The 26,794-nt window shown below is 51.3% G+C and overlaps 3 protein-coding genes across 6 annotated transcripts in view; 1 reads left to right on the top strand and 2 right to left on the bottom strand.

The window, feature by feature from the left end:
• Positions 1 to 30: 30 nt before the first annotated feature.
• On the bottom strand, positions 31 to 3,950 carry MRPS7 (mitochondrial ribosomal protein S7). The gene is made up of 5 exons (XM_037808701.1): positions 3,642 to 3,950; positions 2,903 to 3,094; positions 2,724 to 2,787; positions 2,188 to 2,355; positions 31 to 705 (listed from the first exon to the last, which is right to left on the bottom strand). Exons 1-5 carry the CDS (start codon positions 3,722 to 3,724, stop codon positions 484 to 486), a joined length of 729 nt encoding a protein of 242 aa, XP_037664629.1. The 5' UTR covers positions 3,725 to 3,950; the 3' UTR covers positions 31 to 483.
• Positions 3,846 to 21,334, top strand: GGA3 (golgi associated, gamma adaptin ear containing, ARF binding protein 3). 2 transcript variants are annotated; one of them, XM_037808688.1, is made up of 17 exons: positions 3,846 to 4,068; positions 10,467 to 10,551; positions 10,669 to 10,744; positions 12,204 to 12,302; positions 12,967 to 13,090; positions 13,388 to 13,491; positions 13,640 to 13,720; positions 14,111 to 14,248; positions 16,318 to 16,399; positions 16,507 to 16,623; positions 16,921 to 17,154; positions 17,591 to 17,661; positions 17,983 to 18,281; positions 18,498 to 18,721; positions 19,018 to 19,187; positions 19,300 to 19,410; positions 19,670 to 21,334. In XM_037808688.1, the coding sequence occupies exons 1-17, from the start codon at positions 4,029 to 4,031 to the stop codon at positions 19,778 to 19,780; spliced, it is 2,166 nt and encodes a 721-aa protein (XP_037664616.1). In that variant the 5' UTR covers positions 3,846 to 4,028; the 3' UTR covers positions 19,781 to 21,334. The 2 variants fall into 2 exon arrangements, with proteins under 2 accessions (XP_037664616.1, XP_037664617.1); XM_037808689.1 differs by lacking the exons at positions 3,846 to 4,068; positions 10,467 to 10,551; positions 10,669 to 10,744; positions 12,204 to 12,302 and adding an exon at positions 12,766 to 12,785.
• A 394-nt stretch (positions 21,335 to 21,728) lies between these two features.
• NUP85 (nucleoporin 85) overlaps positions 21,729 to 26,794 on the bottom strand; it is a 57,300-nt gene continuing 52,234 nt past the window's right edge. Inside the window, exons 12-19 of one of the 3 annotated variants that reach the window (XM_037808691.1) lie at positions 25,746 to 25,829; positions 25,547 to 25,612; positions 25,198 to 25,349; positions 24,269 to 24,386; positions 24,062 to 24,162; positions 22,706 to 22,857; positions 22,269 to 22,370; positions 21,729 to 21,916 (exon numbers count right to left, since the gene is read on the bottom strand). In XM_037808691.1, coding sequence (XP_037664619.1) covers positions 21,815 to 21,916; positions 22,269 to 22,370; positions 22,706 to 22,857; positions 24,062 to 24,162; positions 24,269 to 24,386; positions 25,198 to 25,349; positions 25,547 to 25,612; positions 25,746 to 25,829 — 877 coding nt within the window. In that variant the 3' untranslated portion in view covers positions 21,729 to 21,814. The remainder of the gene's footprint in view (positions 21,917 to 22,268; positions 22,371 to 22,705; positions 22,858 to 24,061; positions 24,163 to 24,268; positions 24,387 to 25,197; positions 25,350 to 25,546; positions 25,613 to 25,745; positions 25,830 to 26,794) is intronic. The other 2 variants (XM_037808690.1, XR_005212638.1) reach the window with 2 other exon arrangements.

Raw genomic sequence — 26,794 nt, 5'->3', positions numbered from 1 at the left:
CAGAGGCCAGAGCACAAGTCACACTAGAACTGCTTTTTATACATTTTATATACGGACCACTTTAGAAAGAAGTCTATTTCCTTCAGTCAGTTTTAATGAATCACATGCTATCCGACCAGTTCAGGATAAGAATTTTCTAATAAATCTTTTCTGATACTATAACTGTTTCCTTTCATATCCACCAAAGGTCCATTCCAAGTTGAGGGAAGAGAGACCTCAGGAGATGACGAATTACTTGGGGGACCTCCCCCAAGTGAACACGTTCCCTCTTTGCAAGGAGATGGAAGAGGGGGAGCAAATTCCAGCCCCAAAGACAGGATTAAGAGCAACAAACACCCTGCTGCTCCATCCTTCCTTCAAGGCCTGCCCTTAAGGAGGGACTATGTCCTTAACCTCCAGATAGTTGTCAATGTGGCGATGGCTCACATTGTTTCTTGCAGCATAAGGGCCAGAGCTCCTCCTGGAGCCTCTCCCCTGCTCCTGCTACCACCAGCGGTAGTGGGCCAGGGCACGGTTTGCCTCGGCCATCTTGTGCATGTCTTGCTTCCTCTTGACCACAGGGCCCTGGTTGTGGAAAGCCTGCAGCAGCTCATCTGACAGCTTCTCTGGCATCAGTGTCCGCCGGTGCTTCTTCTCCCGGCACTCGGTAATCATCCACTTCATGGCCAGAAAGCGGCGACGCCTGTCGGCTAGGGGCACAGGGACCTGGGTGAGATGGGACATAAGCAAGTCAGTCCCAGGGCCTGCCAGGGCTGGGGCCTCCTCCTTCCCTGAGTTCTAAGGAGTAGACAAAGATTCCCTCTGGGTCAGCTGTGCTAAGGCTCCCAGAGAGAGGGGCCTGTCTTTTTTGTTGCTGAGCTTTCCCCATAAGAGGCATTCACTCAGCAAATGTTCACCAAGCACGACTTCTTTTCCTCCTAATTGAATATTCTGCTGTGTTCATCCAAGAATGAATTGACTCAGCCCCCTCTGCGGGTGACTGAGCTTGTACCTCGACTTACCAGGCCTGGGCCAGGGGACCTGATATCACCCCCTGGGGAGGGTAGTAGGTACGGGCGTTAGTGCCCTCTGCAGCCCCCCCAAGCCTGGGGAGCGAGGTCAAGGCAGCTCCCTTTTCCTCACCCAAAATGCCACTGGCAGGGGAGGCTTGCCGGAGGGAACCGCCTTTCTCCCAACCGCCCTCTCCCCACTTCCTTATCTTGCCCACACACTCCCTTGTGCCAAGGCCACTCCTGCCACCGCCAGCGCGCATGCACCGTGGCCAGAACAACCCCCGCCCGCTGCAACGGCTCCTGCGTCCTCTCAGAACCAATCCTAGCCCCTCTCCCTTCAGTATTGCCATTTAAGGCTACTTCACCTCTTTTCCAGCCCTGCCCTTCTTACCAGCCTATATAACCTGTAATCACCCCTGTATAAATCTCTTTGGCGCATACTCCTACTGGATGAAGAGTGTTTTGTCCTCATCGCCGCCCTCCACACCTTGTACGCCCCCCGCCGAGGACCTGGCCAAGTCCTCCGCCTCGCCCTCGCCTCCGGGAAAGAGCCCCCGCCGCCGGTACCCTTTAAGCAGCCTCGAGAGATAAGGGCTCCGCTACCGGCCACCACTCCCCCCAGAAGCAGTAACCGCGACCGCACCCCTCAATCCATGGGTCCCTAAAAACAGGACTTTCTATCCAAGAACCATTTGCAGGCACCGTGCCATGTACTGGGGATGCAGAGATTAATGAGAAAATCCCTACCCTTATGGCATCTCCATTGAAAAAGGGGAAGACAAGAAAACCCACTTATGACAACAAAATGTAACTAAATGCTATGATGGTAGCATCTGGCTCAGTTCAGCGAATGGTCATGGGGTATCAGCTATGGGTCAGGTACTATGCTAGACAGTGGCTTATAAAGATGGGGTGTAAACATGGCCCTTCCTTTGAATGTTTGAAGTGTAGGACACAGGATGCTGGACAGAAGGATAGCTAATACTGGTGGTGGGGTAGGCTTTTAGAAGATTTCATTTGGATTCTTTTTGGCTCTCTTCCTTCATCTCCAACTTGGTATTATAGACTTAGGTGAGCAAATCCTGATAGTCCTTGGTCCCTAGAAAGCGATCAACTCTGGCCTGACTCTGGGGCCAAACCCACCCCCCATCTTGTATCACATGCTTTCCTGCTCTGACCATCTGTTTCCACTCACCTGGTAGAAGTGGCCACCCTTGAGGATGGGTACCAGCCCAATCACAGGTTCACAGTTTTTCAGTGCCTGGTGGAAGATGACGTAGGGGTTGCGTTCGATGGTCGCCTGTTCCTCTGCAGAAGCAGCTTGGTACTTCTCAAACTGCTTCCTTTTCATAGCTTCCAGAGTCTGCAAAGGAATACAGTGAAGGAGGCTACCCCAGGCTCCCTGAAGAGTTTACCCAGCTCAGTAAATATCTTGCTGCTTAAACCCTTCATCCCGTTCTCTGGCAGTGCAGCTCCTCCCTCAGCCCACCCAAGACAAAGTTCTTAAGTGCCTCCCTCTTTCCTGGACTAGGGCAGAAAGAGTAGGCTGAGATCTGTAATGTGTGGGGGAATGGAAACAATGTCTTTGACAGCGCTTCGTTAAAGCCCCGCCCCGGGAAGTGAGCATTAATGACAACCATAGGAATCCAGACTCTTTCAAGCTAAACCAAAAGAACCAAATACAAAGCTATAGGGAAAAGAAAGACGATAGAGGAGGGAGGGACTGCTTACCTGTGTCATGAGGGATCTGGCCAGGATTTTGTTTCCTCCTTTCATCATCATGTTGATGAATTTACTTCAAGGAAAAAAGAAGCACATTTAGCTTTCCAAGGCTGGATCCCAGCCCTGATTGTAGACCCTCTCTGGGATAATCCCAGTCTGTGGAACAAAAATTGTTTGTTCTCTCTTACCTGATCATTGGGTCTTCAAACACAGAGCTTGATTTCGTCGATGGGGCGGCTTTGATGAGCTGAGTCTTCCTGAGCTCTCGTTCATACTTCTCCTCCTCAGTCTGCTCCGCCAAGGGCTTGCGGTAGTATTCCTTGTCAATCTGGGGATCCTGGTATTCGGGGCCATAGCGGCTCCACCTCACCTGGGTTAGACTAGGGGCAGGGGTGGGGGGATGGGGGATGGGGGGTCGGGGAGTGAATAAGTCTGACTCAACAATAGGCATGTGCAGACAAGCAAGAGTTGCGAGAACACCACTAGCTAAACCTGAACAGCAATAATTCTGGCTCTCGTTCCAAGAGGTAGGAGGACCTCCCCCAACAGGCCAGGAAGGTCTCCTCCTTGTCAAGTACAAGGAGGTAAGGACAGGCTCTCGAACCTCAGGAGGAGAGGCTCCCACCTGTTCCTGTCTTCCCCCACCTCTAAACACGCAGGAGATCTCAGGTCCGAACTCTAGTTGGCTGCATTTCCAGCTCCAGGTTAGATCCTAGAGCAGCCTGCATTCTTAAGCAGGGGCAGTCACTAAACCTTCAGCATTAGTCCAAGGTCATGCAGCTGTTCAGAAGCTTGAATCCAGATGTCCCGGCCCCCTGGACAGTACTCGCTCCAGGGTCCCGCGCGGCCTGCCTGTGGCCCGCTTCTTTCCCCACAGGCCCTACGTCTGGACCCAAGCGGTCCCCCAGCTGCCGGCCACTCTCTCACCCTGGAAGGCGCAGAACAGTCCCTCGCACGCCAGGCGACAGGCCCAGCCACCCGCGCGTAGCCCTCACCACGGGGGCAGCCATCTTGGCTGGTCACGAGGACCCCACAGGGGCTGCCCTCAGCGTGCCTGAGTGACGTGCCGCAGGAGAAAAGACGCCGCTCGGGGTATTTCACCCAATAAATTTGAGTGTTAGAGTCTCTCACTCCGAGGTCCAAAGGGCAGAGCCAAAAGGAAACATTCCCCTTCCCAATCCCTGTCGCCGTCTGGCGAGACCCTCGCTGGCTGCGCCCGCTCCCCTCAGGTCCCCGTGCAGAGCCCGCCCCGGCCCGGCTTTTGCGGGCTCTCGCGAGGTTTGAGGCCGTGGGGCCTGCCCGGGCGGCTGCAATATGGCGGAGGCGGAAGGGGAGAGCCTGGAGTCCTGGCTGAGTGAGTAGTCGCGGCCGCCTTTCCTGCCCCCAAGCCGCGGAGCTACCCCGCTCCGCACCCGCTGCGTCCCCTCCCCGGGCTCCGCGGCGACGCCGCCTGGCAGCCCGCGCCTGGGCTTGCTCCCGCCGCGAGGGTTCTGCGATCACGCCCCTTCCCCAGCCCGGCGCCCTGGTTCCCGCCCGGCCCTGCTTCTTTTGCTGCGGCGCGTCCTCGCGCACTCGCGCGCGGTGGCGGGAGCTTGCTGTCCTGTGGGGTCCCCGCAGGCTCGGGGGCTGCGGCAGCCAAGTTCTCTGGGCTGACATGCATCGGAGCTTTGGGGAACTTGAGGTGGGACCGCCCTCGGCTGGGACTCCGGGAACCCCTGCGCCTCAAACCCTGAAGAAGGGAAAAGCTCCGACTTTGGGCCGAAACTCCGGGACTGGGGGAAAAGTGACCACTTGACACAGGCAGAATGTTTGAAATGAGAATAATTTTCCAAAGAGAGCGATGGTAGTTCTTCACCTAAAGCACGGGTCTTCATAGACTAGAAAATAGAGCTCTGCCCTTTCTCCTTCAGTGACCAAAGTACAATGAAATCTCACTGTGACACTCCCCTCCCTGAACAGTTACGAGTTGATAACCTACTCCAGTGTGTATAGCCTCAGGGGCACACAGCCTGATGCTGAAGTTAAAGATTTTGCTGTGAAGGAAGTATGGTTAGCCGTGTTAGCCGGTAGGACTCTGTTAAGGGTTAGTAAGTGAACTTTCCCAAGGGCTAGATCACTTGGAGTCTTCTTGAAGTGGAGAAAGAAATGGACAGGGTGATAAGGCAGGTAAGGTGTCTAGATACAGTCTTGTGCAGGAATGTCTTATTTGGTAGATCTTCCAGGCTCTTGGAGGTTGGCTCTTTCCTCCAATTGCCTGACCTTTTCTAAACAAGAGCTCCCCTCAGGAGGTTGAACCTAGGTTTAAAAGAGGGGCACACCCTACAAGGAGAAAAAGTAAAATTAGATTTGCAGAATCTGCAGTTGCATGCAGGTCAGGAAACCTTCTGTATAAATGGAGCTGTTCTCCACAGAACTGAAATTGCTCTGCAAATGTCTGTCACATTCCCAAATATCCTAAAGTAGCAGGTACTGCTGCCACAGTTGCACAAAAAGAGGGTGCCCTGGTGCCCATCAACCGACTTGCCCAGAGCCATCCGGTTGGATATGGCTTCACTGGAATTGGTTTGATTCCCAGATATTAATGGGGATATTGGAGTAATTTAAGTGACTTACACTGTGTTTATAGGTTAGAGTTATATTTTGAAATAGGAGAGGAACAGACCTGATTTGGAAGGAGAATAGAGATGGTGAGGAGGAAATGAGATGGTCTCTGCAGAGACTAGATCTAAGATTGGCCTTTGGCCCTTTCCCATTAGTTAAAGGATTACATTTGGGGCAGCGTTAAAATACTTCCCATCCTTTGCCTCTGTTGACATTCACAGTTGTTTTGACTTAACGGTGTCACCTTACCATTTGAACAACGCAGTGCTGGGAGGTTGTCACCATCCACCTGTTTGGCCTCTGCTGGGTCCGGTCTCTCTAGTCTCTCCACAGGCTGTTCTGCATGCTGCTCCTGGGAGAGCTTTTCTCTTTTAATCAAGTCATTCTAATGCTGCCAAACCTTCTCCATGCCCCCACCCTCTGCACGCCCCCACCCATACCCCCGTGCTGCCCCCTGTGGTCTTGCCCTGGTCATTCCCTGCTGCCTGTTCCGTGGCTTCCTAATACTCTTCCCTGGTTTGGTCAGTCCCATGTTCTTGTCCCACTGGCACACATTGCTTTCCTTACCTGGGGTGCCCTTCTCCCCTTTGCGCAACTAAATGATTCAAAATTCAATCTTCCTTCCCCATGAATCTTCTCTTGATTTCTTCGGCCTTCTCTAAAGTCCTTTCATTACCACAGTCAGTCAATCAGCCTGCTAGTTGAGGTGTTAACAAGAATTAGGATGCTCAGATTCAAGCAGTCTTTGGCTTCAGTTTGTTGGAAGTGGTGTGGGAGTGGGTTGGACACTCTTAAAAAGGTAAAGATGACAACAACAACAAAAAAAACAAAACAAAAAGATAAAGGTACCAGGCAAGAGCTGTAAGTGCCGGAGTGCAGAGTTGCTTTAGGAAATTGGGATATGGTGAGTAGAAGATAATTCTCTCCTATTGCTCACGAGGAACTGTCATTAGAGACAGGTTTTAAAGAATGGGAAAATTGGCTAAGAAAACACTGGGTGGTGATTTGGAGGGAGCACACCCTGTTCAGAACTCACAGTAACAGGTTTGTGGCCTTTGCAAGCAGAGAGTTCCTGTAGGGGCCTTGTGAGAGAGAAGGCCAGAAAGTTGGGACTGAATTCTGGAAAACCTTGAATTCCAGCCCAAGAAGTATAAATTTCTACAGTGGCCAGGTTCCCATTCCTACTGTCTTGGATGAAATGGGTGCTTTAGGAGGATTGATATGGGGTTTATATAGGATGCACTGGAATGGAAGTTCTGGAAGCTAGTGAGAAGTATGGAGGTGGGTAGGGACAGGGACAAGAAAGAGAGAAGAGATTTAAAACAGCATTGAGAAGGAAGAGACCACGGGACTGAGGGGCAGTAGGGGTGGGGGAAGTTACTGGAAGGGTTTCAAGCCTGGGTGCCGGGGGTGGGGCCAGAAGGAGCTCTTGCGTGGTGGTTCCATTTATAGAAATAGGGAAGTCAGGAAGGAGAAGTGATGAGTTTGTTTTCTGTTTCAAATTGCATTTAGAATTACATACCATCTTGTTTTAGGCACTGATTCTTTCTCCTGTTTGGCACCAGGAGAGCATAGTCCCCTGCCTTGCCTGTGCTATTCTGTGCCTCCGTTGCCTGGCTTGCTGCTGTGCAGCTTTCTGTACATCCTTAACAAAGGCTTGCTGGTTGACTAGCTCTCTCTTGGTTCAAGAGCCAAGCACTGAAGGTTGACTCTACTCCCTTCCTAGCCCGTGTTCCTGCCTAAGGCTTGTTTCTCTGTCATTTGCTGCATAGAACTTGTTGCCTCTGGAAGGTCTGAGCCACATTGGAATGGGTGGCAAACACTGTTAGGGATGAAATGAAGTTGAAAATGAGATCAGGAAATCTGGAGGCACAAGCACAGAAGAAAATAAGGCTTTCAACAGGACCTGAAAATAGACAAAAACCATGAGTCAGAGCAGATCCTGGAGGGGTAGTTCGATGAGGCAGGGTCTGCAGCGGAGGTTCTGGTGTTATCTCTGTGCAGGTGAAGGAGAATGTTGAGTGGGTGGAAGGTTGTGTGCATCAGGAGAAGGCGGTGGGTGGGTGAAGAGAGCCAGTCACCCAGAATTATCCCCAGCGGTTCTTCCAGTTCCCATGGGTGACTGAGACCTGCCTTCTGAGCTGGATGGGGGCTGGAGGAGGTATTCGGAAGTGAGCCTGACCATGCTAACTCCGGGGCTTCTGTGCCCGTGTGGGCAGAGCACAGATTTGCCACAGAAAGTTCTACCGGGGTGAAAGAGTGGGATTCTAGAAAAGTTGAACACAAGTGAAAAGTGGGTGGGTCTATTCTTGGAACAGAAGCGCTATAGGAATTAACACCGAGCTCTGGAAAGATACTGCTGCATATGTTGTTTGTTGAGCGCTCACTTGTTATTTTAGGGGAGGATATGTCCACATTTTATTCTGTATTCAGAAGATGCTTTTCTCGTTGTGAACAGCAGAAGTGAATGAGCTAATTTTTCTTATACCATTTGGTATATGAGTGTTCTCAAAATGATGAGAGTGTTGGGGGAGGGTATGGCTTCTCAAACCATCTTATTTTTGTATCCTGTAGCCTTTTGGTGTTACGGGAGAACTTTAAGCAGCTCAACAATAGGGGATAGTAGCAGAGCCAAGCTAACACCTGAGATTTCAGACACCTGGTGGGGGGGGGATGTAGGGTTTGTCTGGAAGGTGGCAGTTAGTAGGCCTTCTGGGAATAAATGCAAGATTGCCGGATGTTTCTTTCCAGATGGCCATCCTTGATTAAATTAGTCTCCCTGTGTTCAAGTTTGACATTTTTGAAGGGCCTCTTAATTCTCTTCTCAAAATTAAGGACAGACCCCTCTCTTTTCCTCCAAATACGAACCCAAACCATCATAATCTTCCCCTTGCAGCTAGAGCAAAACTGCTGCTCTTGTGTGGGACAGACACAAACCCTGAGGCTGCAGCGCCCTCTGCCTCTTGTGACTCGGAGTCCTGGAGCCCTAGCTCCAGCCAAGCGCTGGGAGTCCTTGTGAGGATTTGGTCATCAAGCTAATGGTTTTTCTTAAACCAGTGATTTTTTATGTTAGGGAAAAAGGAAATTAAGAAAATATCCAGTCACGAAAAATCAGAATTCAGGAACTTCCAGTAGGACCCCTTTTTGGTTTTTTTTTTAAAGGCTCAGTCACTGTGCTTTTAGTTCTTTTGGAAATCTGCAGGAAGAAGCCTGGGTGTTTTAAAAGGATATGAATCTTCAGCCTTCCTCATCTTCTGAACCTGAAGCCTTCCATTTGGCTTTCAGCTTGAGGGTGCTTTCTGAAAGAGACAGGCTGCAGATCTGAATCTGAGGTGGGAACACATTTAACCACCCTCAGCTGAAGCAGTCCTCTTTTAGAGCAGTTTCTGAGGACAACATGGGAAAGAAGAATGAAGCCAAATAGTAGGAGGCTCTGCGGTTAGCACCTGGATTTTAACCCCTAGATGCCTTTCTGAGAACTCGCTTGTCTTTGTCTTTGTCTTTGTCTTTGTCTGTGCAAAGACCATTTAACCTTGAGGCTGCTGAATACTCAAGCTGAGATTCTGTTTTGGGGATCCCAGGTGTTCCAGTTTGCTGAAGCTGCTGTTATGCAAAATACCAGAAATGGATTGGCTTTTATAAAGGGGATTTATTAGGTTATAAATTTACAATTCTAAGGCCATAGAAGTGTCCAAACTAAAGCATCAACAACAGGATACCTTCACTGAAGGCAGGCCCATGGCGTCTGGAACACCTCTGTCAGCTGGGAAGTCATGTGGCTGGCATCTGCTAGTCCTTTGATCCCATTTCTGGTTTCAAAATGGCTTTCTCCAGGATATCTCTGGGCTTCTGTCTCTCTTAGCTTCTCTCAGCTCTCTGCTTGTTTCTCCTGGGGCATATCTCTCTAAGCATCTGGGAGTTCTCTCTTAGCTTCTCTGGGGCAAACTCTGGGCTTCATCTCTTAGCATCTCCAGGCGTCTTTTTGTCTGCATCTCCAAGCTTCTCCAAGCATCTGGGTCTGTGTCAGCTCTTGAGCTCTCAAGTACTCAAGTGAACTAATCAAGACCCACCCTGAATGGGCAGGGCCCACACCTCCATGGAAATAATTTAATCAGTGGTCTCACCCACTTTTGGGTGAGTCACATCTCCATGGAAACACTCAATCAAAGGGTTCCACCCAACAAGATTGGATTAAAAAGATCATGGCTCTCTGAGGTCCATAACAGTTTCAAACTGGCACACCAGGGATAGCACGATGATCAGGCTTAGTAGTAGCTCAATAAATGTTGTTGGGTTGACTTAATATGATGGTAAGTTATATTATTTGAAAAACGTTTAAAACCTTAGGAAGGTTAGATCTTAAAAAAAAATTTAGATATTGTTTTTTACTATTGTGGTAAAATATCCATATCATAAAACTATTTTAACTATTTGCAGTAAGTTCTGAAGAAATAGGAGGTAGGATTGCATTGCGGATTTCTGAACATGGAGTTGGACCTCCTCTGTGTGTACTTGGGTGGATCAGCTTCTTTCAGCTTCAGTTTTCTCATAAAATGGAAATAATGATGGCTTTTCATAGAGTGGATGCAAGGATGAAATGAAATAATATATGCAAAATGCTTCCAGGTAGAGCCTGGCACATGGTAAACAATCAGTGTAAGGTGCTGCTGCTGCTGTTTTTAATGAATGAGAAAGGGAAATGGGTCAGTGGGAAGGTTAGGTCTTGACTTCAGTTTCTCCAGGAAATAGTTCTTGATTATCCCTACTTGCTTAGTTACTTAACACTTAGCTCATTTTTATATAGCTGAAGTTATCTATATCTATTTGTCCTGTTTGTGTATTTTTTAAAATTTATTTCTATTTTAATCATTTGTGTTTATAATTATTTACATTTGTCCTATTGATCCTGATCTACTCTAAGCTCCATGAGACCAAGGATTTATTTTTTTCTTTCTTCTGTGACTTTCAAAATACCGGACAGTGGGACAGCATTTATGTGCTCCTGACTGAATGAGGTCTCTATTAGAGAAGAAATTTGGAAGCAAACTTAACTTTACTTCAGTGCCTAAAAAGTGGATCCTGCATGATGAACACCTGTTTCGTCTTCCTCACTCTTCATAACAATTTTGCTCTTCTTTGTTCTCTCCAAAGATAAAGCCACCAATCCTTCCAACCGGCAGGAGGACTGGGAATACATTATTGGCTTCTGTGACCAGATCAACAAAGAGCTTGAAGGGTGAGTCTCAGAGGTGTTGGGGGCAGGTGAGAGCGAGTGGACTGGAAGGATCAGAGGCAGCGGCCTGTGGGTGGCTCTGGGCCAGTGTGATGAGAGCATGGGTCTGCTTGTCTCCAGGCCACAGATCGCCGTCCGACTGCTGGCTCACAAGATCCAGTCTCCGCAGGAATGGGAGGCGGTCCAGGCCCTGACGGTAGGTTCCCCACTCTGGGTCTTCGTGTGCCCAAGCCTGTCCTTGTGCACCCGTTGTTTCTTGGCGGTTCTCAGGGCTCATGCTCAAAAGCAGCAGAAAGTCCTTGATTCAAACTAGATATATGTAAAACATGTTCAGTCAGTGGTCCTACCAGCACATGTGCCCTTGTGCCAGGCGCTGTGCCCAGGCATAAAGGCGTCAGATATAGCTGGCGTGTCATCGCGGCATGGTACACATGCTCTGGGGGGAGAGGCAGAGGTGCTGAGGGCAGGTGCAGAGGAGGGGTCCTGAGCCCAGTGGGGGCGCAGAGAAAGCTTCTGGAAGAGATGCTGACAGAGCTGGCTGGCTGAAGAAAGGGGAGGTGAGTATCATTCATTCTGTAGCTGAAAACAGAGCCAGTTACTAGTGAAGCCATCACGCTTCTAGGTGAGCCACTGCAGCAGAGCTCAGTGTTTACTCGTAAGGAGATTCCAGACGTGGCACAGGGTTAGGCACTCTGGCACCTCCAGGCTCTCTCCGGAACCCTGTGAGCCTTCCTGAGCAGCTGAGATCGGATGTATCTCGGGTTTTTCCATGACTTCATTCAGTACTGGAAAGATGAGAGAGAGAAGGGTGGCTGAGGAGAGCATGCACTGCTCCTGTGCACCATTCTTTTGTGTTCCCTGCAGAGCTGAGACCTTAAAACACTGGTTCCATGCAGGTGTGAGTTTGCCCCCAGGGGACATAATGGAGACATTATGGTTGTCAAAACTGGAGAGGGGTGCTCGGTACATCTAGTGGGTCGAGACCAGGGATACTGCTGAACACGCAGCAATGCATGGGACGGCTCCCACAGCAGAATGATCCAGCCCAAAATGTCAGTAGTGCCGAGGGTGAGAAACCCTCCATTTTGAAAAAATAGAAGCCAAAAAAGGGAGCGTTGGGGTGGCACTCTCCCTGGCCTAAACTCTGCAAGTACCAGGGGCCACAGGAAGCATGGAAGGCTTAAGTTGTGTCCCAGAGGGAAAATAAATGGTGGGCAGGGGGAGGAAAAAGAGCATGTTATCTAAATAGAAGAAAACAGGATTTAAGCATTATCATCCCCTTCCCTCCCCCACCAAAAAAATGTAGGTTAGAATGTGGAAAGAACCCTGGACCATGTGTCAGAGAAACTTTATACCTCTGGCCTCAGTTTCTTAATCTGTAAAATATGTGTGCAGATGCTCAGTGTGCCTTCCAGACTGACATGCAGTCTTCCTTAGGCTCTGGATCTCTGTTCCATGCTTTAGTTCCTCCCAAAAGAGGTTTGTGGCATGGGGTCACGGTGTGTGTGTGTGAGTCTGTTGCTTGCACTACTTTTCAGGGATTGATTCTTTCATTTGGCGACATTTATTTAGTGCTGACTGGGTGCCAGGTGGTGTGCTAGGCCCTGGCCCAAACCCCGTTCCTCCTGAGCAGCCTCTCCTTTGTGTGGCCGCAGGTGCTGGAGGCATGTATGAAGAACTGTGGGAGGAGATTTCATAATGAAGTGGGAAAGTTCCGGTTTCTGAATGAGTTAATCAAAGTCGTCTCTCCAAAGGTCAGTCAGTGACAGTTTCTAGGAATTTCTTTTGTGTTCTTCCCATCTCCCACTCTACTGGCTTTTGCTACACAACCAGCTTCTCCACAGATCTGAGATTCTCTGTCCTGTCCTTAAGAGGGCTAGGCCCTGGAGGTAACGGGATGATCATACAGGTCACAGGGACGGGCCCAGCCTGCATGAGACAGGCTCTTGGCAGGCAGCATGTGCTCGCCTTTGGCCTGTCTCGTGCTACAAGGAGCTGCTTCCTTCATGACTCAGTCGCTCAGCTGGGTAGGTTGTGTTGCACATTAGGGTCGTTTAGCTCTGGGCACCCACTAAGGCTGAGGGAATAATTTTTCATGCTGAAGGCATTCTTATGAACTCCTTCGAGATAAAATGCAGTTGTGTTTCTGGCAGATTGTGCATGGAAATGCAGTGACGAGCTCCCGACCCCCTGCCTAACCACAGACTGTATCCCAGATGGATACAGCTATGCCACAGGTAGTGCCCCCCTCCCCTGCCCTTCCTCTGTCTCATACACACCTTCACACCTGCTGGTTTTGAGTAGGCTCGAGGACTGCAACTAATTAGTAACCATTTAATTGCTGTGGTGAGAGCCTTTCCGCTTTCTCTGCCTCCAAACTGCAGTTACTAGATTTTCCTGTTTGCTCTTACCTCTTAGTACCTGGGGGACAGGGTGTCTGAGAAAGTGAAGACCAAGATTATCGAGCTGCTCTATAGCTGGACAGTGGCCCTGCCGGAAGAATCAAAGATCAAGGATGCCTACCACATGCTGAAGAGACAAGGTATGTGTTACCTTCCCTCAGCCTCACAGCAGACCTTGAAGACTGGCCAAGGTAAGGGAGAGTTTGGGAATGTTGGGGGTACCCATACCCCTCCCTCCGTCCCTCCTTAAGAGAACTGGCATTATCCCAGGGAGGGACTCAGCTGGGGTCTGACGGGCTGAGTCCTGGGCGCCTGCTCTGCCCCCTGCCCCCACTTAGCTGGTCTGGATCCCGGGCTGAGCCTCCTGGTGTGTGAGGGGTCGGTTACAAGGTGCTGCCCCAAGTGGGAGTGAGCTCTCGCACTCCTGATCCTTTCAGGCATTGTGCAGACTGACCCATCGGTTCCTGCCGACAGGACGCTGATCCCCTCTCCACCAGCTCGTCCCAAAAACCCTGTTTTTGATGATGAAGAGAAATCCAAGGTAAAGTATCTGGGTTTTCCCAGATGAGAAGTGGCAGCAGTAAGGCATGAAAAGTGGTTTCCCTCAGTACTGCTGGGAGCTCCTGGTTCTCTGGTCTTCCAAGAGTGGGTACTACCCATGCCCGTCACCTTTGGTGTCCTCCTTCCAGCTTTTAGCCAAGCTGTTGAAAAGCAAAAACCCAGATGACCTGCAAGAGGCCAACAAACTCATCAAGTCCATGGTGAAGGAAGTGAGTGGCCCCTGTTCCTTTGATGGGGAGGTGGGGAGAGGGTGTGGAGCCTGGGCCCCCACTGCAAGCAGAAGTCTCTTTTCCCTGGATAGGCCTGTTGTGTTCTCCCCTGCCGCCACTTCTCACCCGGAGAGGGTGGAATAGAGAAGCAAGAGTGGATGGATTCGTTTGGGGGTGGAAGGTGGGAAATGTTATTTTAAAAGGAAAAAATTAACTTAGGTCAGAGGCATGTGGTTCCCAAGAAACAGGCCATGAAAAGGAGCTTCCACAGGGGATTCGGCCTCTGCTCTCTAGTTCTGGGGTGAGGTGTGGTCCTCGCCTGTGGGATTCTGGGGAATGGGAAATGAGTGCCGCTGAGTGCTCTTTCTCCTTGGTCCTCTGATGGAGCAGGATGAGGCGCGGATCCAGAAGGTGACCAAGCGGCTGCACACGTTAGAGGAGGTTCACAACAATGTGAAGCTGCTCCACGAGATGCTGCTTCATTACAGCAAGGAAGACTCTTCAGAGGCAGACAAAGAGCTCATGAAGGTGGGGAGGGATGAGCATCTGCTGTGTCTGCCCTATCTGTGACCCTGGACTAAGTCCGTGGTGTCCAGTCATTTATTAATTAATTGTCACGGCAACCAGGGGCCCAGATGGTGGTGTCCCCACTTGACACCTCAGATATGAGTAACTCACCCAGAGCGGAAATGCTGGGTGGTAAACATGGGTCTGTGTGACTCCAGGGACTGGGCCCTCCGTGCTCTCCCACTCTCGCCTTGTCCTTACTGGCCCAGGGGACTCTGGGCCTTCTCTGTGACCCTGATGGCTGATGTTACTCCTCAGGCCCAAGTCAGTGAATCAGGTAGGGCTCTCCAGAGAAACAGAACTAGTAGGAGATACATGTATAAGATAAGAGGTTTATTTCAAGGAACTGGCTTACGCAATTGCGGGGGCTGGCAAGTCCAAAAACATATAGGGCTGGCCGGCAGACTAGCAACTCTGGGGTAGGAGGTGATAGTACAGTCTTGAGGCAGAATTTCCTCTCCCTCAGGGAAACCTACGCTTTTTTAAAGACTTGACTGATAGGATGAGGCCCACTCACATTGAGGATAATCTCCTTTGTTTAAAGTCAGCTGATCCATAGGTATTTTATCACATCTACAAAACACCTTCACAGAAATGCCTAGATTATCATTTGGATAACTGGGTACTGTGGCCAGGTTGACACATAAAACTAACCATAACGATCAGATACTTTGAATTCTGGGGCACTTGTCAGCCATGAGTCAGGAAGGGACTTCGTTCCCCTCATTCACCCAGTCTTGGAGACTTTTCTATCCAAGCAGAATCTCCTGGGTGATGCAGTGTTGGGAGCTGGCTGCAGGGAGCCCCAAGCTTTGGTCCCAGCTCTGCCAGTAACTCAGCATTGCCTCTTTTGGGCCTGGACGCCAATTAGATGATCTCTAAGGGCCTTTGTAGTTCTGCCTTTTTTTCTTAAAGTTTTATTCACATACCATACAGTCCATCCAAAGTGTAATCAGTGGCTCTTGGCATAATCACATAGTTGTGCGTTTAGCACCACAATCAATATAACATTCTCATTTCTCGGGGGGAAAAAAAAATTCCAAACCCCTTATACCCCCTTGTTATTTATGCTTAGCTTAGGTATAATGCCTTTGCTACAACTGATGAAAAAATATTACAGTATCACTGTTAACTATAGTCTTTAGTTTGCATTAATTGTATTTTTCCCATATACCCTATTATTAACTCCCTATTATGATAATACACCTTTTAATAGTAATGTGCATTTGTTCTAGTTCATTTATGAACTTTATTATATTTGTACAATTAACCACAGTCATGGTCCACTATAGGTTTTGCTATGTTATGCAGACCCACGTTTTATCCTTTAGCTTTCCTTCTAGTGACCAATATGACCCTTAACCTTCCCCTTTCAACCATATTCCCACCAGGATTGTCAGCTACACTTAACAGTGTTGTGCTACCATCACGTCGTCTTGTGCTATCCATTTCCAAACATGTAGTCAACCTTACTAAATACTCTTTACAGATTAAGCATCATCTGCCCATTCTCTACTCTCTATGTCCTGATAACCTATACTTCAGATTTTAACTCCCAAAGTTTGCTCATTGTAATTAGTTCATATTAGTGGGACCACACAACAGTTGTCCTTTTGTGTCTGGTTTATTTCACTAAATATAATATCCTCAGGGTTCATCCACATTGTCACATGCACCAGAACTTCATTCCTTGCTACAGCTGCATAATATTCCACTGTATGTATATACCAGTTTGTTTATTCACTCATCAGTTGATGGACACTTGGGCTGTTTCCATCTGTTGGCAGTTGTGAATAATGCCGCTGTAATCATCAGTGTGCAAATGTGTATCCACAGCCCTGCTTTCAGTTCTTCCATGTATATACCTAGCAATGGGGGTTATCAGATCATATGGCAGTTCTATATTCAGCTTCCTAAGGAACTGCCAAGCTGCCTTCCAGAGTGACTGCACCATTCTACATTCACACCAGCAGTGAATAAGAGTTCTGTTTCTCCACATTCTGCTTTTTTTATATCCGGGTCTCTTTCAGGAGCTGTTTGATCGGTGTGAGAATAAGAGGCGGACATTATTCAAACTAGCCAGTGAGACAGAGGACAATGACAGTAGTTTGGGTGAGTGAGATGGAAGGAGAGGTTGGTAAGGATGACCCAGGAGTTTGGATGTGTGTGTGGTGGTGAGAGTTGTCACAGCCAGGAGTGAGGATTCTTTTCTGCTCTAGGGGACATCCTGCAGGCCAGTGACAACCTCTCCCGGGTCATCAACTCTTATAAAACAATTGTCGAAGGGCAGATCATCAATGGTGAGGTGGCCACGTCAGCTGTGCATGACCCTGAAGGTAAAAGATTCTGGTTCCCTATTCCAGACCCTTCCAGACCAGCCCCAACCCCCCAGGTCAAAGCCAGGGTGTCATCCCACTGGGCCTGAGGGCCATTCCAGCTGGTCCTCCAGCTTTCCAAAGGCCCGGCACTATGGATAGGGTTTTCCCCCTGGCTGCCTTCCCCGGCTTGCTTTGCAGTGTCCCCTGGTAGCCCTGCCCTGGATTAAGCCACTGTACCCAGGGTTCTGCCTCCTGCTCTCTGGCCACCAGAATGGCCCCTAATTACTCTGGTCACCCTTCACTTCACCCTTCCAGGAAACCACCTCTCCAGCAGCCAAGGCACACTCATCGACCTTGCTGAACTGGACACACCAAGCCGCTCGCCCCCGGTGCTGGCCCCACCCTCATCGGGCATCCCTGTCCTCCCCCCACCCCCCCAGAGCTCAGGACCCGCGCGCAGCCCCTCAGCCAGTGAGGCCGAGGCCACCCCGGGGCCCAGCAGCACCAACCACGTGCTCTCCCTGTTGGACGAGGAGCTGCTCTGCTTGGGTAAAGTCCTTGAAGGCGGGTATAAAGGGCTTCTCCTGGCGGCTCAGTAGAGGAAGAAGGGACTGCAGAAGGAAGGAGTGGGCCAAGGGGTGCCCCAGTGGGCTTTTCCAGGGGTGGGAAGGAGGCTTCAGCCATAGGGCATCGCCAGAGTCCAGTGTCTGCAGGGCGGGGGCTTGAGCACACCCCTCCCCCGAGGGCAGTCTTCCTGCTGGACTCCAGGGGCTGCTGCCCACTCTGTCAGCTCCCCTCTCCCCCGAGTGCCCCTCACCTCCAGATGTAAGGACGAAGGAAAATCCTTTCCCCTCGGGAGGCACCTTTGCCCCACCCCCTCACCCACAATGCCATGTTGGTCACATGTCCTTGGTCAGGTGGGTGGGGCTTGGGGCTGCCGAAGCCCACTGCCTGTCCTCACCCCAGTTTCCTTGTCTGTTCTCAGGCCTGAGTGACCCAGCCCCCTGTGGCCCTCCCAAAGAGACAGCTGGAAATAGCCAGTGGCACCTGTTCCAGGTAGGGCAGCAGGTGACAGTGACATCACCAAAGTTAAGGTCATAATTTATTAGTCCTCTCCCTTTTTTTAGACTGGTTCTTGACTGTGGTTAGCTGGAACGGTGCTGTCCGTCCCCTCTGCAGAGCACTGTCCCGGGTGTGGTGGGGAACTCTGATCACATCCCACTGCTTTTCTCTGGCTCTGCTCTTGGAAGGCTCCAAGGCTAGTGGGGAGTGGAAGAGCCCAACTCCGAGGGCCCAGAGGTGTAGGTCTGTGCCCTCTGCCACCCAGGAGACCCTCCAGAGCCCCTTGGCTCACTCGCCCTTTTCCATTCCCAATAGAACGAACAGTCAGGCCTGGACCTCTTCAGTCCCAAACTGAGTCCTGCAACCTGCGTCTCCGTTGACAGCCCTCTCCTCCGACCCTCAGCTCCACCCTCAAGCACCTCCCAGGCTCCGCCACCAAATCTGTTCCCAGCTCCTGCTCCCAGCACTGGCTCCTTCTTGTTCTCCACTGGACTGACCCCACCTTCGGCCACAAAGGCTGAGCCTGCAGTCCCTGGGCACCACGGTTCAGCTCTGGGAGACAGTGCCCCACACCAGCTGGATGTACTTGATCAGCTTCTGGAAGAGGCCAAAGTGTAATGAGCGGGGCATGATGAGGGTCAGGCCTGGGCTTTGCTGAACTAGAGAGGTATCCTCAGGCAGGTCTGGGGACTCTTCCCTTTTGGCCTAGGCAGCTGGGGAAGGGGGTGGGCACCGGCTGTGGCCTGGAAGGGGCGAGGGTTGTGAAGGGTTGCCCCAGCAGCTCTGGCCTGCTCTCTGACTTGCCTTCTCTCCTCCTTCCTGCCTCCTAGGACCTCAGGCTTGGTGAAACCAGTCTCCTCCAGCTTCTTTCCAGGGGCTGCCACCTCCCCTCTGATCCCCATTACCACCTCAGCTAGGCCTCTCCTCCCCTTCTCCGCTGGGCCTGGCAGCCCTCCCTTCCAGCCACCTGTCTTTCCAGCCCAGAGCAGCCCCGTGAAGGGGCCCGAGCCCTCCCTGGCCAGTGTTCACGTCCCCCTGGAATCTATCAAGCCTAGTAGGTTTGGAGGCTTGAGATGAGAGGGAGGGTGGGCCCACAGCTCTGTAGGGGTGTGAAAGGGGTGGACACAGACTCCCCTTGCAGGGGTCCTTAGAGCCAAACCTGATCCTCTTCCTGCTGCCTCAGCTCCTACTGCAGCTACTTTAGACCCTTAGGACTGTCCTGAGATGAAGGGTCTTTCCCAGCCTCCTTAAAGGGGAGCAGTGTCCTTTAATGGCATCCCAGGGAAATGGTGTAGCCTTCCTCTTCCACTTGACTGGAGCCCTAGGACCTCTGTGTCCCCTTTCTTGCAGGCAGCGCCCTTCCCGTGACAGCCTATGATAAAAATGGCTTCCGCGTCCTTTTCCACTTTGCCAAGGAGTGTCCGCCTGGACGGCCCGACGTGCTGGTTGTGGTGGTGTCCATGCTGAACACGGCCCCACTGCCCGTCAGGAGCATTGTGCTACAGGCTGCAGTGCCCAAGGTACCCACTGCTCCGGGGGCCTCCATGGCCAGTGGTGGGTGTCCCTTCTGACTGTGCTGTGTTCTGGGCCAGGGGCTCTCTTCACAGGAGCTTCTCCTCTCTCTCTGTTTAGTCCATGAAAGTGAAGTTGCAGCCACCCTCTGGGACAGAACTCTCTCCATTTAGCCCCATCCAGCCACCTGCTGCCATCACCCAGGTCATGCTGCTGGCCAATCCACTGAAGGTGAGCAGGGTAGGAAGGTGGGATGGGGGGAGACTGAGGCCACAGGCCTTGGGGCTACTTCCACACACCAGGCTCTGCGATAACATGACAGTAACCCGCATCCCTCCCCTGCCCCACATTCAGTGGCTGGACGCGGACGGGGTGGGAGCAGTGACCATCCCTCTAGCACAGAAAGAAACAGCCATGAGGGCAGCAGAGCAGAGGGCGTCCTGCTGTGGGGACCCCTGTTCTGGGTCTCACGTGCTGCCCTCTGTCGCAGGAGAAGGTGAGGCTCCGGTACAGACTGTCCTTCGCCCTGGGGGAGCAGTTGAGCACGGAGGTGGGTGAAGTGGACCAGTTCCCGCCTGTGGAGCAGTGGGGGAGCCTATGACCCCGCACGACGCTGTGAGCTGCACTTTGACGCCCAGGCAGGCTGCCTCAGAGGGGCTGGGTGGGGGCTCTGGGCCCAGCTGGTCTCCACTTCCTGACTACTGCTCTTGTAGCTTTGATGTGGAACAGGGGCCTTGGACATTCTGCTGCTGTGATGATCTCCTTCTTTGGCCCCCTAAAAGGACATTCCTATTTACCTGTGTGACTTGAAGTGGCCATGTACCATCAGGGGTGGGGAAGTGGTCCCTGACATTGCCCTACTTTCCTGGGAATGTGGGCCTGAGGCTTTGAATAGGTTTTTCCTCCTTTTTACTGTATTTCCAATGCTGTGAGGGGGGTGGGCTCGCTCTAGAAGTAATAGGACCCAAACCCCCTCAGTGGTCCTCACACTCCTGCTGAGGCTGGCTTGTGAGGCCTCGGCCCCCAATGCAATTCTGTGCTTCCTGGGTCTACAGCTGGGCCTCCCTGCTGGCGGGTTCCTGCTGCCACCCCCAGAGAGGTGGGCAGAGTCCAGTGGTCCAGGAAGGGCCCTGACCAGCACGGAGTCAGTGTGCTGTGGAATCTGCTGTCCTGCTCTCCCTGGGCTGTTACCCTAGAATGAACACTGAAGGAACAGCCTGGAATGGTAAATGTGTTTGTCCCTGGCGGTGGCAGCCTTTGTCCTATGGACATCTCAGCAGGACATGGAGCTTTCTGAGAAACATGTGCATCTTGTCCCCCCATCCTGCCAGGGAACAGGACAGCCCCCTGCCCCCCTTACTCACTACCTCTTGCTTGGCATGAACTAAACTGCTGTCCTGCCCCTGGGTCTCTGAAGGGGCCATCTGCATCTTCCTGCTTGGCCTCCATGTTCCACTTGGCATCGGAGGCTGCAGGGCCAGGCCCATTGCACTAGACCATGTCCTTATGTCTCAAAAATTGCCCCCCAAACCCCAGCTACTCCCTAACTGCTAAGGGGCACTGTCAGTGAGATGCTGGGTCAGAAAGTGGTGAGATTGGAGCCATGCTTGAAGCAAGTTGCCAGACCCTGCTGCCTCGACAGTGCCCAGCCCCAGCTAGCTTGCTCCAGTTGGTAGATGCAGTCCTGAGCCTAGCAAACCAGAAGCAAACAGAACCCCCAGCTAGGGTGGAGGCTGCAGGAGAGTACACAGCCTGTCTGAGCTCAGCTGGCTCAGAGCTGCTGGACATCCCTGGGAAAAGCTGACGTGAGCCATATCCTCTGAGTCCTTATCCTGTATCAAGAAGTCATTTTCCCTTTTCCTTCCCTGTCTTCAGCAAGCAGGTTTCACTGCTTCATTAGAAAAGGTCAACAGTGAATTGGTTTCACTACTTAAGGAATAAATCCAAGAGCTTTCCAGAGACAGGCTGCCACCCTGGAAAGACCAATAGAGTTACTATGTGGAAACTAACTTTATAATAATAAGCTTTAGACATTAAAATTATTTGTGTTACTTGTTACTCCTGAGGTCACTGCTTTACAGCAGACAGCTATACTGGATATACCAAGTCTGCTGCCCTTGCTCTGCTGCATGTTAAATAAAACCATTTCCCCCTACTTGGAATCCTTCTAATTAGGCACCCTTCACCATGAGGGGGAAGAAGGGCCTCCTGTGATTCCCAAAGATGGATGCGTGGCTCTGCCAGGCTAGATCCATCTGAGATTCCTGGATCTTTTCCTTAAAAAGAGATAACCAGAGTTAAATGCTCTTGTTGATTGTGAGGGGAGGCCAGATTTAACGAGTAAATCATCCTTGCCTGAGTTTCAAATCCAGACAGGGGGGCACCATGCTCACCATTCATAACTTCTGAGGGTCGCTGCTTTGAGGGGACAAGGGAAGTCAGATCCATGTCAAAACATAAAAATAAGCATTTTCTTAATTCTTAGTATCTTATGTTCAGGGTAGATATGGATAAAAACTCCCTGGCTGGATTCTGTAAGAACTTGCCCTGTATTTGCAAAAGAACATTTATTCTTTTAAAAATTTATATACATTGCCATACAAAGATACCACACTGGAGCGGCTCCCAGCTGGCCTCAGGAACCTTCCATTGAGCCTTCCTTCACTACTGCCCGAGCAAGGTTTCGGGCAAGAGCGAGCCTCAGCATCTCCACCTGGGTGGTCTCTACGTCGTCATCCTGGAAACAGACGGCAGCATGAGCCTCCCCCCTCTAGGGCTCCCCAGGTCCCAATCTAGTGAACGGGATGGGGGGTGGGTGTGGAGGTGACATCCTGAATCTGAGGAAGCACAGTGCAAAGGGCTGCTCTGCCAGAGCATCCTCATCTACACGAAGAAAAAAAGGGTAGAGACCAGAACACTACAGAGCCAGCCTGTTTTCTCCAAAAAGAAGTTCCATCAGATTAACAGATACTTAAGAGACAAATGAGTTTGTAAGGGGCCAGTGCTTTGGGAGGAGAGTTCCCAGAAACCCAATAGAGAGTCTTTCCCTTCTCCATTGTGAAACCATCAACCCAGAAAGCTGAAATTACCTGGAACTGCTGGCCTTCAGGGTGTCCCCGCCCTGGCCTCCTGGGGGTCAAGTCCTCCAAACACCTCATCAGCTCATATGTTTGTTCTGCTGAAAAAATCACCTAGGGCAGAAAGGCTGCGTGGCTTAGCTGTTCCTGGCACAGGCCCTAACTCCAGGATGCTCATTCTGTGCTCTCAGGGATGTGTACTTTGTATGGGAAGCTCTGGGAGGGCAGAGCAGCTTCCTGTTCGCCCTTCCAGCCCTTCCCGTCAGGGCCCTGGGCTGGGCCTTGTTGGCAATCAGCTGCCTGGCTTTAGCAGTCCTTCTGCGAATACCGCATTGCCATAGAGGGTGCTACAGAAGAGTGTGTGTGCGCGCGCGCGCACACACACACAACTTATCAATGCCAATGACTAAGAAATGGGGAGAAGAAACCATCGTGGGCTCCATCTTTACCTGTTTCTGTTCCAAAAGGGGGAGGGCGTCTGTTAAGAGGGTCATCCAGAAGGAGTGTGGGGCGATCTGGGAAGTCATCAAGGACAGGAGAAGCGAAGCGGCATCAACAAAATGCTTCTCCCCGTACAACCGGTGGAACTCACGGTACTTTCCTGTTGAGAGGAGAGCAGTGGGTCACCTCCCTGCTCCCCTACATGGCCCTCGGGCGACACCTTAAAAGTCACCCTGGCCCTAAAAGAGACATCAGACCAGCCATTCCACAGGGCAGAGAGCTGTGTCCAGTGCTCTCTCCAAGCCCACAGCCAATGAGATGCAGACCAGGGGTTTCAGAACACACACACTGGGAGAATGTAAGCATCAATGTAATGAGTCACGGATTGTAACAAACAGAATAAAACAGTCCCTGAGTCCCTGAGTCCCCACAAATGAATAATGGGAAAAAGGAAGAATGTTTTTCAGAGGAATGCCAACCAAAACAGAAAAGAGTTAGAAAATCACCAATCCAGCAGGGGAATGTTTGATGAGGAATAGGATATTTAAATCTCCAAAGAGCCTCTTCATAAATTAGGAAATCAAAAGGAAAAGCAGGAGAAACCTGGTGGACTCCACTTGGTGAACCAAGGGACCAAAGCTTCCACCACCAATAATGGGACAGACCCTCAGAGGACACGTCACCTCTGGAGCCTTCCGCCCCAGGCCCAAATCTCACCAAATCATGAGACATCAGACAGTCCCAGAGGATGACCTACAAAATAACTGGCCCAACTCCAAAAACATCCAGGTTAAGGAACACAAAGGCAGGGGCACTAAACAGACATGACAACTAAGTGCAACTCCTGATCCTGGGCCAGCTTGAGTGGGGTTTGGAAAACCAGCTGTAAAGGGCATCATGGGATAACTGATGTAATTGCAACAGGGAGCGTGGACCAGGTGAGAGCGTCTTATTGATGTGAAATTCCTTATTTTGAGAACTGTACTGTGGCTATGTAGAAGGCACTTGTTCTTAGGAAATACACAAGGAAAGGTATTTGAGGAAGGGGAGCAATACCTCCAACTTACTCATAAATTGTTCAAAAAATGGCAAAATAAATGAGGCAAAATATAAATGGTGAATCTGGGTAAAGTGTATATGAGGTTTCTTACTACTTATATTCTTTTTTGCAACGTTTCTCTAAAGTTTGAAATTACTGGGAAATAAAATGTTATGAAAAATATGCTTTGCAGAGTCCAGCATGCAGAGTTGTACGTGGTTAGGAGTTTGGGCCTGAAAAGGGAGGAAGCACTGGAGAGCGATCCCTCAAATCTCCACAACTCTGCTTTTGCCCAGAGTCCAGGGAACAGCCCAGAGAGACTCACCGAGGAATGTCAGTCGGTCACTAAGCATCATGGCCGGCCCCAAGTTGTCAATGAGATCCAGATCGGAAAAGCAGCCACGCTCACAGTAATCCCTGAGGAATCTGCAGGGCCCGGCCCAGAAGCGATCAGTGCGGAGTCCTAGGTCCACCAGGTCAACCTCCTGACCTTCCCACATCGTCCCTGGAAGCCAACTTCAGCTGGACCCACCTGTCTGACACCAGTGTGGCGAAGGCAGCGTCTTTGGCACGGATGCTCCAAGAGAGGGCTGAGCCCAGGCGATTGTTGCGGACAGCTTTCATGGCCAAGATCTTACAAATGCTGCGAACTTGGCAGGAAAGACAGAAAAGGTAAAAACCATCCTTTCCTTAACCCTGCTGGGTGGGAGCAGCCTTGCCACCTGCTCTGAGCTGCCATGGCCTCACTGCAACCCAAGGCCTCTTTGTGGGCTCCAAACACAGCTTTGCCAGCAGAACTGGAACGTGGGATTTAGATATCCTCTCAGCTCTGCCAACAGTTTAAGGACCCACCCCAGCAAGAATGGCTTTCTGTGAGAGTCTGATTTCAGGGGTGATAAAAAGGTTTTTGCGTCTCCCCACAGACCAGCTCCTCCACTACCTGTCAGGATGCCTAAACCTACTCCTCCTTTGGGTCCTGAAAGCTGTATGCGTTCAGAGACTGTCATGGACAGGCAGATGCATCTGGGAAGAGTACTCCAGGTTTTTATCATGTAACAGTTGAGGGAAAAGAGGAGGTGCAAACTTGTCCACGATCATTTCTCCGCCTGTGCCCTCAAACTTCTCCAGCACTGCTCCCCCCGGTCAGGCTTGGCCAGCAAGAGCAAGCCCTGGACCTGGTCAACGCAGCGCTAACCCTCACCTGTCTTCTTGGAGTAAGAGAGAGAGAGCTAAAAGCTAGCTTGCTGAATTTCTTTCAGGTCCCAGTGGATCCCTAATCTTTTGTCCCTCCCTAATAATTTTCCTGGGTCTTGCTTGGTTTACCTCTTGGCATCCGCTGCTGGCCATGGGGAGGGTCCAGCGTCTCCCCATCTGGCTGGGGAGGAAGAGGCTGCCATGGTGAGAACAGTCGGGCCTCAGGGTTCCCTGACTCCTACATCTGACCAAGCAGGGCCAGCTCACCTTGTTCAGTCATCTGCCGCTGCTCACAAATCCGCAGCACCTTGAGGGCTTTCTGCTCAGTATTGAGAGGGATCCGCTCGATATGCAGCTCCAAGGAAACCTGGCCGAGCTCAGGGCAGTAGTCAAAGTAATCAACCCCCAGCTGCCACAGGCTGCAAAGGCCCGAGGAGGACAGACATGAGAGGGCTGGAGTGTCCAGGTGCTACAGGGTCCTACTCTCCCCAAGCTCCTGCAGCCTTCAGGGAGCTAGCAGGGCGAGAAAACAGTCCAATCCTGAATGACACCAAATGCCAAGGAGCACCCTGGGCTGCCCCACATTCCCACCCCGTGGCCTTGGGGGCCTTCCAACCTGTGGTGAGCAAACAGTCCCGAGGCGTATTCCAGCAGGAGGAACTCTCTCATGTTGGACCCGAAACTGGAATAGAACACAACAGAGACTGAGACTACCAGCCTGTTCCTTCCAGGGCCCCCTTCCTCAGCCCACCTTCAAGGACCCAGGTGTGGGGAGAAGAGGCTGGAATTCCTACTGTCCACTCTGTGCCACTTACTAGAGGTTGTGGGACTGGAGGAGTTGGCAGTGATCCAGCAGGTCTGTCAGATGGGCCACAAACCACCAATTGCTTAGGGCGATGCTGTGGATCAGACACCAAGGCAAGAAGGGAGAGTCGGTGCATGGCCACTGCCTGCATGAGTGGCCTTGGCGAGGGAAATGCAGGCAGTGAGCAGCAGGGTGGCTGCAGAGGTCTCCAGGGCTGAGGGAGGAGGCAGAGCCTGCTCCAGTCGAGGCAGCGATGCTACCTGGGGGTGAAGGCTACCACCCTTCCAGGGTCTCCCCAGGAGGATGTAACAGCTGCTGACGCTGGAGGGCAGCAACCCCCGATGGCAGATGACTCACACACAGCTCAGCTAACCAGGAGACCGGACAAAGCACTAAACCAGGACCCCAAGGTCTCGCCGCAAGGTTGGACAAGTCTGATTTTGGATCTTCACACACATAATCAAGCAGCCTCTACATGGAACAGGTGAAGAGACTTGTCGGGGGAAAGGCTTATGAAGAGCTCCAGAGAGGCCCCTGCTGGCAGTAAGGGTGGATTGTCATGAAGGTGACCACTCAAGGAGAAAACTGTTCCCTGCACTGATGGGTCCTGGTCTCGGACTGGGAATGCTGACACTCTTCACCCCACAGGGTCTGTGTGGCTCTGCAGTAACTACTGCCCATTACCACCACCACCCCCAGCAGCCGAGCTCTGGTGGCTACGGAGCTGCTCTTCTGGAAAGGGGGCATGAGTCTGCACACGCTGCTGGACGGGCCAAAGTACTGGCAAGAAGATTCTACATTAGGCAAAACATCAAACTAGACCTCTTTTTGGTTTGTGAAAGACTTGTTTCCTTTCACTTTGACATTTTTTGAGGACTTCAAGGGCACCTGGTAGCTGCAGACATCTTGCCTAACTTCCAGTAAACTGCATGCCAGGTCCCAGGTCCCTGTGTCATTCTGTCGAGAGCAAGGAGCTGGTGCCTCTTTAGAGGAAGGTGAGAACTGGAAGGGGAGTAAAAGAGGCCACAGCACAGAGGATTCCTGCTGACTTCTCTCTGG

This window comes from Choloepus didactylus, chromosome 18 (genome assembly GCF_015220235.1).
Source record: "Choloepus didactylus isolate mChoDid1 chromosome 18, mChoDid1.pri, whole genome shotgun sequence".
Classification (NCBI taxonomy): Eukaryota; Metazoa; Chordata; class Mammalia; order Pilosa; family Megalonychidae; genus Choloepus; species Choloepus didactylus.
This window is presented reverse-complemented; position numbering and strand designations above follow the sequence as displayed.